Here is a 10759-nt window from a genome sequence, read left to right as displayed (position 1 = left end):
CTATGTTAATATGTCTTTGATTATAAGAAGAGTCAACAATGATAATCTCTGAGTGGGACTGTGGGAGAGTTGGGTTCATGTGGCGTAAACCCACCATATTCTGGCACCTGCCCCGTCCCCCTCTTCAGCAGCAGCCTGACCCGCCGGCCCCCCGCCTTGATCAGCTCGATGGCGCGGGCGTGAGTCATGTCCCGAGTGCTGTCCCCGTTAATCTCTATGATCTGATCCCCTACCTGCAGGACACACACAGACACACACACACACACACACACACACACACACAGAGGGTCGATTTCTGTCAGGTTCTGTTTAACCATGGAAGGTTAACTTTTCCACACAGCCTGCTTCTGCTGTGCAGCACCTCCACGGAGCGACGGGGGAATAAGTGCATTTCAGCAGCGTGTTTGACTCCGTCTCAACAGGAGCCGCTCGGGGTGAGCGGCGGGTCACCCAGTCACTGACTTCATAAGCGTTCATACTTTTCTGAGTGACCGAGAGACAGGAAACATGCTGGAGGAACGCCAAATCCTCTATAAGAGTTAGACTTAAAAATAATTATCTGTATAATCTGATATAATCTCCTGTCTCTGTACCTTCCTGCAGGATCTCTGATTGTTGAGCTGGAAGATGATAATCTGTCAATCATTCTTTCATTCTGTTGTCACATTGCTTGTTGTTTTCTTTTATGTTACTATTGCTTTACCCCGGAATGCAAAAATTAAGTAGCTTTTGTTCTTTGTTAAATAACAGAGGTGCATGGGCCGACTTATAAACTGTTCTGGTTGGTGTGAAAACTTTCTCTTGCCAGAAACTGAAATGACACACGATTAGAAAAGCTAATGTTTCTGTTTCGCATCAGCGGAGCTCTTGTATTTTGTTGCACATTTCATCTGATAACATTTATTGAAACTTTTGAAGCTGGATGAAGGTACAGCTACAGGCATGAAATTCATACGCCGGAAAAATACAGTCGTCCTGCATGGACACTAGTTTTCATGCGATCTTTAATCTGTCAGTGACTCCTGGCAGGCCGGTCAGCTAACAGCCCTCGGCACAACAGAGGAAAGCAAAGAGCTCCAGTCTGGACCTGCTGCAGGCTGCTTTCAGGTAAACCTCTGCTTTCTTCTTCTACTGTTGCCGCAGGCTGCTCAAGTAGAGTTTTATTCCCTCTTATATTCCTGTGAATGTAAACGGCCATGAGGTAAATACATTTTAACTTGCATTATAGGAATAAATTGAACTAAAGTGAAATGACACCAGATAAAATGTTTCATAGCTTTTTTCACTCCTGGAGTTATTCAGGATGCAGGCTAATAAATCAAGTCGATATATGACAGCGGCAATTTAATTTATAGCTGATTGCTTTTTTATATTAAATACTTTAAGGAGACATTTGGAAAAAAAAATACTTATGAAGGTAAAGAGTGATAAATCCATCTCGTTAAATTTTACACCATATTTAATATCAGTTTGCATTTTATGTGATTTTTTTTCTGAGGCATTAAGATGGCGAGCTGCACGGCCGGCGAGGCTCAGTTAAGTCTGCAACTTCTATCTCTACAAGCACATCCTCAGAAATGCTGGGACGGCTCTTCAGAAATCGGGGCTTGTATTCATCCACCCACACAGACACGGTCCTTAACCAACAGTGACTTTAATCATGTTTCCATCATCTCACCCTCATCCGTCCATTTCGGATGGCGGGGCCGTCTTCTGCAAGGCGCAATACAAATAGGTCCATCTTGTACTCTCTGCCCCCGCGGATACTGAAGCCGAAGCCTTTCGCACTTTTCTCCAGCTCCACTGTGAAGTAATCGTAGTCCTGCACAACAAAATGTCAACAATTCACACATGCAGCTAATGTGGAAAAGGTTTGCTTTGATGCTGTTGACTCTTATCCACCTGCAGCCTGAAGTCGGCAGGGATCCCCAGGGGGAACTGTGCAGCGGCCGGGTGCTGCCTGAAGTCCAGCAGGCCGGGCGGGTGTCGGTAGTCCAGCGTCGGAGGCTGACGGTAGTCGGTCACCGGAGGGTGACGATAGTCCACCGGAGGTTGCCGGTAGTCGGTGAAGGGAGGGTGACGGAAATCGGGTTTGACATCCTGCCTTGCTTTTACCTCTGACCTGTGAGGGGAAACAAATCACCGGGTTGGGCTTTAGGCTTCACGAAGGAGAGAGAAACGTGAGGCAGGTCTGGTGGCTCTTCACATCTGCTGTTTGTCTCTGAGAAAGTTGACAGGGATTTTTAAAACGGTGACTGATTTTAGAAAAAATTTGACATGAAAATTTTGATTTCTTTTCTGAACTTCTTGATATGTCTGTGGGTGAATTAAGACAGATCTGATCACAATGAAAAGGCCAGACGACACAACAGTTGTCCTCATGAACTGTGGATTTCTTTTAGGATTCACTGCTCGGCTCTAAATGTGAGCACTTAGTGTCATATTCCTTATTTTTTCTCCACTGACAACCTGACAGATCTCAGGTTTACATGCATGGGTGCAGTCATATCTAAGCTCTTCCAAAACACTGGTGACCTACATTCACAGAGTTTCCAGAATATCTCCCGAGTTATCACACATCTCCGCGACATCTCAGGGAATTTTACTTGTTGTGGCTTAAAATCACTGTTTCACTGTGTAACACTATATCATTATGAAAGAAGTTGAAATACTGGCATTATCGCAGCCAACAATACAAAGGGAGTATTTTACTGTGGCTGGTATTCTCATGTGAACAGGATCGACACACTGAGCATAGATTTATTAGTAAAACACAGTTTGAGCCGAGCGCAGGAGGAAAGCACAAGATGAAGGTTACTGCATGTGAACACAAGAAGGACGGAAATATCAGCCTCCGTTTTAAAACTTTTATCAAGTTCCAACTTGTAAAATGGCCATAAATCCACAGCTCGGGGAGTGCTACACTGAACGCCTTGATCTGACATGCACGCACACACACATACACACACACACAGTGTAGACACAGTTCCATAGTTTTGACATGGAACAGGGTCTGATTGCCGGGTTCCTGCATTATAGAAGAGATACCTTGAAGTGAATTATTCACTGACGCTGTTGGAGCTAAGTGGTCTTATGCAACAAAGTAGCCTCAGAATGAGACTGACTGGGACCAGAGTCCTGCGCAGTCACAAGTTTTCTCTCAAACTTACTGGCGTGTAAAGAGAGTGCTGGTTTGATATTTCTCATCTTTCATCTCCTTTTCCTTTAAAACACACACTCACCTGCCGTCGTGGAGGTAGAGCTGCGGAGGAGCGCCGCCGGGCTGGGTGACGGGGCTCTGCTGGGTTCCGGCCGGTGCAGGCTGGGACGCTGCTGGTGCCGGGGGGCCGCTCGCCGTCTGGTTCGTCTGAGCTGGCGTCTGGCTGGGCTGCGCAGGTGCTTGACCCGGATGAGCGGCCGCCTGCCCTGGCTGGAGGGACATTTGGCCGGGCTGGGCGCCTCCTTGGCTTGGCTGGGCTACAGGGCTGGGCTGGGTTTGGGGGCTGTGTTTCTGTGTCATGGGGCTCTGCTTTTCTGAGCTGGGGCCGGAGTGAGCACCTGGAATGGACAGGAGTTTACAGTGAAGGCCGAAGCACTCCTCTACAGCTTGAGAAAACCTCTATTTGTACTGCTTCGATTTTTTTGGGATGACAGGATCATACAAGCGGACTGACTTCAGGGAGTTTATTCTCCATTGAACCAAAACAAACACAACACACCCAATAATGTCATTTCATCTCTCTCACACACACACACACACACGCACAAGCACTTACCCTCCTCTGGTATTATGTGCAGTGTGACTGTGAGTCCGGCGTCTTTAATGAGCTTCACGATGTCTGCGTGCGGCATGCTGATGATGGACTGTCCGTTTACAGCCAGGATGCGGTCGCCCACCTTCAGCTTCCCACATCTGTCCGCAGGGCTGCCCTCAATGATGCGTCCGATTTTATGGGGCACAGCTGGAAACGGGCAATAACAAGGTGGCTGTCACTGCCAATTGGGAAGAAGGATTTCAAAGCAGCATGGTAACACTTTTGGCTGTTTTCACACGGGGAGCGTCACTGCAGCTCTTTATAATTACACTTCTGAATTCTGTTGCAGAAACAATGAAATTAGTGAAATAATACTCGCAACGTTTTAAAGCTGTTCAGTAGAAAATCACATTTAGAAAACATTAACTATAACCTGAGTTTCAGTTTGGAATGACACTTGAATAAACAGAGAAAATTTCACTTTAATATAAAACCTTTCTGGACTCATCAAGCAGAGAAAAGCCCCGAGGGACTGTTGAGCACGCACCATTACATCCTGAACTAATTTAGCCAAGTGTAATGACTCTGTCAACTGGACCCACTTTTGGCTTATTTATATTCTTAGGTATATGCACAAAGCAAGTGAGTGTGCAATTAATTCAAGTTCACAACTTTCATATGAGTATTTCTGAGCGCGGTAGGTGTTTCCATGACCGCACCGGGCGATGAGACAGGTTCGGTTAATCAGACGGACGAAAGAATCCCCCAGTCTGCTCCAAAATATCCGCTCCACTCACAAACTGGGAACCACATGGGGACAAATGTAAAACTTCTGAAGAACTGAACACTACTGTAGACAAAAAATTAGAACTGAATTTAAAAAAAAAAGGCAACAAAACGACAAATCAATTTCAGCTCGACCCCAGCTAATGGAGGTTGTAAACCTACGGCGCAGCATTAATAGCATCACTCAAGTGGAGTAGCCACTGGGAGACATGATGGAGCTCACTGGTTATTAATAAAACAAATGAAATGGCTGTTTTACATCTGAAACTGGGTTTTAACTACACACTAGGCTGATGTGAAATGAGAAAATGTTACATTTTAGATATATAAGTTATTAAAGAAAAAGGTTTTTTGGATGTTTTTTCCTCCTGCTACAGCATGAAACAGATCCTTGTAGCGCAGTGACTTTGGGAGTATTAGTCATGCGGATGCGCAATCACCGTTTGTGTTTAGAAACAACCTTCGGGGCACTAGACGGATGTAAGTCACTGCAACTCACTGATGACGGTGGCGTTCTCGGGCCTGTTCAGGGAGCTGATGATGACGAAACCGAAGCCCTCGTTCTCCTTGCGGTGAATTACCACGTCGCTGGTCTGCAGGGCGGACCCCTCCGGATGGGAGGTTGCGGCGGGGACAGCCACCGCCGGCGGGCCCGAGGCCGAGGCTGCGTCACTGCGGGGGGAGCTGTGCTGCGTGGACACGGATCCCGGGCTGCGGCCGTTCACTGGACACGCTTCGCCTGAAGGGCGAGAGAGAAAGCAGACTGTACAGCTTTACCGACTTCCTGACTGGAGTCTTGTTGGGTTTTTTTTTTTTTTAGATGAAAGTAGTTATAGATGCAGCAATCAATGAAATGAGGGCTCTAAACTGCAAATTTTTAAGTCTCTGCAGTATAACTGCAGACAGACACAAACCAGAGTCTGAAACAGACTCACAATGAACAAAGGATAAACGTATGCATGGTCTACTAGAGAGAAGCTGTGTGGGTGAAAAGTACACAGTGATCTGTTAGCATGTGTGTCCCGTCCAAGTTGTGTTGTTGTTTTTTTGATGCCAGTAAAATGTGCAGCTCGTTCTCCAGTTTTTGGTAAAGTGTGAAAAAAATATACAAGAAAGCAATAGATGACAGGAAAAATGAATCAGACGTATCCTCACCAGGCATTTGCACTCTCCGTCTCACAGTCAAGCTGACTTGACCGTTGCGAGCCGCCGCGTGCATCAAGTCTATTACGTATTTGTGCGGTTTCCCAGCAACCACATTTTTATCCACAGAAATGAGCTCATCTCCGGGTCGAAGCCGCCCATCGCGCTCAGCAGGGGTGTTCTCTATTATGGCGCCAATGACAATCTGTTCAAAGACAATCGATATTAGCAGCGTAGATGAAGGTGAGGAGGATGAGACAAAGACAGAGGAATCACACGGCGATTGCTTTTGGGTCACGGTAACGTTTCCCGGCCATCTTAATATCCCGCAGCCACAGTCCGTCTGCGTCACGGTTCGCATGCTGTTTCACCACGCAGGCAAGTTAGCAAGGCGCCACTCTGGTATGGGAGGCGCCGAGCAGTTAGCGGGGTGAGGGCAGTGTGAGATGAAGTGCCTGTGTGTGAGTGGGGAGAGTTTCCTGGTCAAATGTGCGACATGAGGTTAGATGCTGGTCAAGTGAGGCAGGTGTGTGTGTGTGTGTGTGTGTAGGGTTAAAAGTGCTTGTGGTCCAGCCCGTCCCATACGAGCCTTGTCACGGGCGTCCGGACTCACAGCCTGCACGGCCTCGTCTCCCCCCAGGATGCGAAAGCCAAACCCGGTCTTCTCCCTTAGCAGGTGGACCTCCACCTCTTCATACTCTGGACCTGGCACACACACACACCACACACACACACACACACACACACACAGACCGATAACAAAGGGAAGGTTGTGTTACTGACAGCTGCTCCCATCTGCAACGATCGACTGACAAACTCAGGGCTTCTGCACTCACGTCGGCTCTCATAGATCGCCCTGGACTTCTCGTAAAGGTCGTAAGGGTCGGGCTTGTTAAGGTCAAAGCCTTCAGTGGAGTCAGGCACAGATGTGCGATGTTGAGGCTGGTTTGGGAAAGGCGTGCAGGGTGGCAAGACCGGGCCGGACAGGTTGGCCTGGGGGCTTCCGTGTGGGTCCCACTGGTCGGGCAACTGGAAGGAGAAGAACACAGGCAGATGTTTGATTGAAGACCTGTTGTCAGTCGGCTTGTTTCTTATACACGCCTATTTAACACGGTTAAAGTCTAAATGTGGAGAATTAAGTTTTTGACTGAACCAAGGCAGGCAGATAAGTGAGCGCTCCCAGTTCCACTTCACAAAGCCACACTCATCAACAATGCAGGAACACAGAATCAGCGATCATACCAGCGTGTGGAAAAAAAAAAAAAAAGAAAATACAGAAATAAACAAACAGCTCAGGCATCAGTCTGTTAATGATTTGATTTGGCAGCAAACACAAATGAAACCTCACTTATCTCAGGCTGTTGTTAAAAATGTCAGGCCGTGTTCAGCTTGCTACGCTGAACACTGTTAAACTTTGTCTCGTCTGTCTCCGACAGTAACAGCTCACACTCGCAGCGGAGCCAGAGAAAGATCTGAGAATTTACTTCACCTGTTTAAGCGAGCAGGGCCAAAAAGAGCTCTACATGTTGTAACGTCGTTTCTTTGAGTTTAAAATGGTTCTCCAGCTGGATATTCTTCTGTCCTTTGCTCTCACGGAAAAAAGTTAAGTTGCATGAAATTTCTTTCTTTGTGTGCTGGAAATGTCAATCTTACACTTGAAAATAATGTACTCTGCAGCCTGGTTGATATCTGTCCACATGACTGGTCGTGACGTGACGAATCCTGCTGACTCACTCTCTTCTAAAACTGACATTTAACGTGAGTGCAGAGAAAGTTTCCTCCTTTATCAGCCTCCATCAGAGAAACGGCCTTTATTGTCAGCCAGTTCTTCGGCAGAGAGGAGATCAAACATCCAACGATGAAATTTTGATGAATAAAGCCTCTGCTTTTCCTCTGATGAATTATCTCTGAGAAAGATGTTTTCATAATACAAAAAACAAACAAACAAACAAAAGGCGATGACAGGAAAGTTGGAACAACAAACACAAGGTGAACCATGAGCGGAAGCTGTGGAGAATAATGCTGAGAGACCGATAACCCAGATCATAATCAGACTGAAACAATGACAAAACATTCATTATCATGTCAAGTTGTATGAGCGTATATTTAGGTAAATGTGCTCCAGCGACTAATTTATGCAATAAAGAAAAATGTCTTTTTAAGCGGGACCAGATGTGATAATGAAATTAAATCAATACTAACACTTTAAAACGAAGCGTGGTGAGCTCCATCGTGTCTGAAAATTCTGTCTAACATGAATGAGAGCTGATTGTATGAGATGCAACAGGTGCAGCTTAAGTATAAATCTGAAGAGCTTCTCCCCAGCTGCTGAGGTGTCACATCTGATGTGATCAAACTAATAAGCAGGGTCAGGAGCCGCTGATTCACAATAGAGCAACATAAAAACACTGAGCAAACACACACACACGTCTGGGTTAACACAGCCCGATCTGAGCCCACAAGAAGAAACACATTTAGCTCGGTAATTGTACCTGTTTGGATGCCTTCCACGGAGAGATGTGGCCTGAGGAAGAGGGAGGAAAAAAAACACGGTGAACAGATATCAAACTCCAATAATGCGATTCACACTGAGGGTAACAAAAACATGAATACCAGCAACCGGTTGCGGTGTGCATAGTTTTCAGTTTAATGGAATAAAAAAAAAAAAAATCAAAAATCATCTGCCACTAATGAGTGACAAAAACTCTCAGTTTGCCGACTTCATATTTCTCTGTTTTGACTTTGTTTTTGTCGAACTCTTCCTAAATGAGCTTGGTTGTTGCATTTGTTTTCGACATAATTACATCATTAGCCGCAGGCGAAAGAACAGACCCCCACCCCCATTATACACGAGCACTCACACTTTTCTCCGTCTCTCACTCTGTAAGTGGTATTATATCTGCATATAGGAAGCACTCCACATCACAGCAACAATCTCATCAGCACTTCTCCCCTGTGACGCCGCTGAATCAAAGACATACAGCGTATCAGACCCAAATGCATACATTTAGACATGAGGGGAAACAAGCGGTGGCTGACTTGTATAAACAGTCATTTTGAATCTTCTCACATGTGGATAGAAACACATAAACACACTCCTCGAGCACGGGCCTGCATGAATCCTTCAGCAGTTGTGTGCGCTTGTAAAATATCCTTTAGAGAATCGCGTTATATTTAATATTTATTCAGTTTATGAGATTTAACAAGAAATGTCAGGGAGCACAGGACGGAATATATTTCTGGAATTACTCTGCCTGCTTTTTTTAGATGTTGAGATGAAGGCCGGGGCACTTAGCAACCGGGCATAATGGAGCAACTTCCAATCAAAATCAGCCAAGGAGTGGAGATTTGACGAAAATGAAATACAGCAGATCAGTGAGCGCCCATGTGAAGTCAGAATAAAAACAGAAAATCCTTTATGCCATTTCGTTAACGTCTATAATTGATTTTGTATATTTTCATTTCCAGACCTCCTCCATTTAAAACATCGTAGCTACCTGGAAACGTTTTCCATTCTGAGGCCAAATGCCGTTTGTCCCTGGCGTGGAGGAGGTGGAAAACACTCCTGCGCATGAGCGCTGTGGACATGAATGGGAGTTTGAGTGGAGCTATCCATGGTGCTGAAATGATTCAGCAGAGTGGCAGCAGCAGCGGAGGGAGAGCGCTGTGGGAGGCTGGGGCTAATAACCGCGTTCTGCAGGGAATACGGGCCTTCAGGGAAGCCTTTAAGGAATTTTAATAACTCATTCTCTAAAAAACTTTCTTTAATGACCCACTGACAGAAATGAGTATGAGCTACTAGGCAAATGTCCACTCACATTAAAGAGGACCGTCGTCCTTACAGATGCGGCCCGGCTTAATTTAAATGCTAATACAATTCACCGGCGTATGTGCCGGATGTGTGCCACGCTCGTATGCATGCTGATGAATTACTAGTGAATGGCTTTTAGAGAGGCTTCACGCAGCCTCCATCACAAGTCAGTGGTCAAGCAGTCTGGCAGGCCGGGCTCACAGACTAGCCTGCTGAGTTCTGGATGGCCTTCAGATTAGTCTGATTGGCTCATGCAGCCCGACACCTTCTTCTTCTTTTTTTTTTTCCACGGCCTCAATCTGCGTCCTCATTGGTGCTGCAAAATGTTTCTAGTCTGTGGTTGGCTTTGCTTCAGACTGGGATGTCAGGGGACGGAGCTGTGAACACGACCGGAGCTCAGTGGAACGCTGGCAGAGAGCCCACGCTACAGTGAAGCAGTCACACACACACACACACACACACACACACACACACACACACACACACACACACACACACACACACACACACACACACACACACACAGAGTCACACATACGGCAGAAGTCTAACACCACGTCTGTCTTACAGAAAGCACCACCGTTTCCAGTCACACATCTGAAATAGCATCATTAACCTAAATTTCACTGGTGTCCTGCTCAGAAATTCTGCACCTGCGATCTAAAATATACTGGAATATTTCAGACATTTGTCATGTATGAGTCAGTGTAAAGACCTTGTCCCTTTGTTCACCCCATGGAGAGGAGAGCCAAACAGAAGGAGCCAGGAGTTCCCGGTGTGTCCGGCTGATAGTCCCTCTGGGGTCGTTGTTTTGAGTTGTTTGATCTGAAGTGGTGCGGTTGACAGAGGAACTGACATGTTTGGAAGAAAGGCGGGATCTCACATTCAACTCGGCATGTGCAAGTTGTTTGTGAGCGTTTGTGTGTGAACTGACACACGATGTTGCATAAAAGTGTGCAGGGTAATTTAATTTGTGTATTGAATTTCAGCACACTTTCAAAATGTTGTCTGACTGTGAAATCTGAGTGGAGAGGATTGCAAAGGTTAACCACCAGGTGGCAGATGTTGGCTCTGCTCCTCTGCTACAACATTTGATCTATGGCACTAGCTTACATCCACACATATGGAAAAGCATGTGTTTTCTCCAAAATCTGTGAAAGCCTTTATACGTGAGGAGACCATCGGCCTGAGTTTTGATAGAGTAATATGTGTCTTCCTTGCCAGAGTTTGCCTTTTATGATGACAGAAATGTTCATGTAGGCGA

At 46.0% G+C, this 10759-nt stretch overlaps 1 protein-coding gene across 4 annotated transcripts in view; it reads right to left on the bottom strand.

Annotated features, from left to right (window-relative positions):
• The window catches only part of magi2b (membrane associated guanylate kinase, WW and PDZ domain containing 2b), an 88146-nt gene that overhangs the window by 1569 nt on the left and 75818 nt on the right, over window positions 1-10759 (bottom strand). For 2 of the 4 annotated variants that reach the window (XM_030097154.1, XM_030097151.1), the window contains exons 12-21: window positions 8177-8208; window positions 6521-6713; window positions 6298-6389; window positions 5697-5889; window positions 5041-5280; window positions 3777-3962; window positions 3243-3558; window positions 1903-2122; window positions 1679-1822; window positions 95-233 (exon numbers count right to left, since the gene is read on the bottom strand). In XM_030097154.1, the coding sequence (XP_029953014.1) occupies window positions 95-233; window positions 1679-1822; window positions 1903-2122; window positions 3243-3558; window positions 3777-3962; window positions 5041-5280; window positions 5697-5889; window positions 6298-6389; window positions 6521-6713; window positions 8177-8208 (1755 nt within the window). Of the gene's footprint in view, window positions 1-94; window positions 234-1678; window positions 1823-1902; window positions 2123-3242; window positions 3559-3776; window positions 3963-5040; window positions 5281-5696; window positions 5890-6273; window positions 6390-6520; window positions 6714-8176; window positions 8209-10759 lie in introns of all 4 variants that reach the window. The other 2 variants (XM_030097150.1, XM_030097153.1) reach the window with 1 other exon arrangement.

This window comes from Salarias fasciatus, chromosome 7 (genome assembly GCF_902148845.1).
Source record: "Salarias fasciatus chromosome 7, fSalaFa1.1, whole genome shotgun sequence".
Classification (NCBI taxonomy): Eukaryota; Metazoa; Chordata; class Actinopteri; order Blenniiformes; family Blenniidae; genus Salarias; species Salarias fasciatus.
Note: the sequence above shows the minus strand (reverse complement) of the source record. Positions and strands in the feature narration are given on the sequence as shown.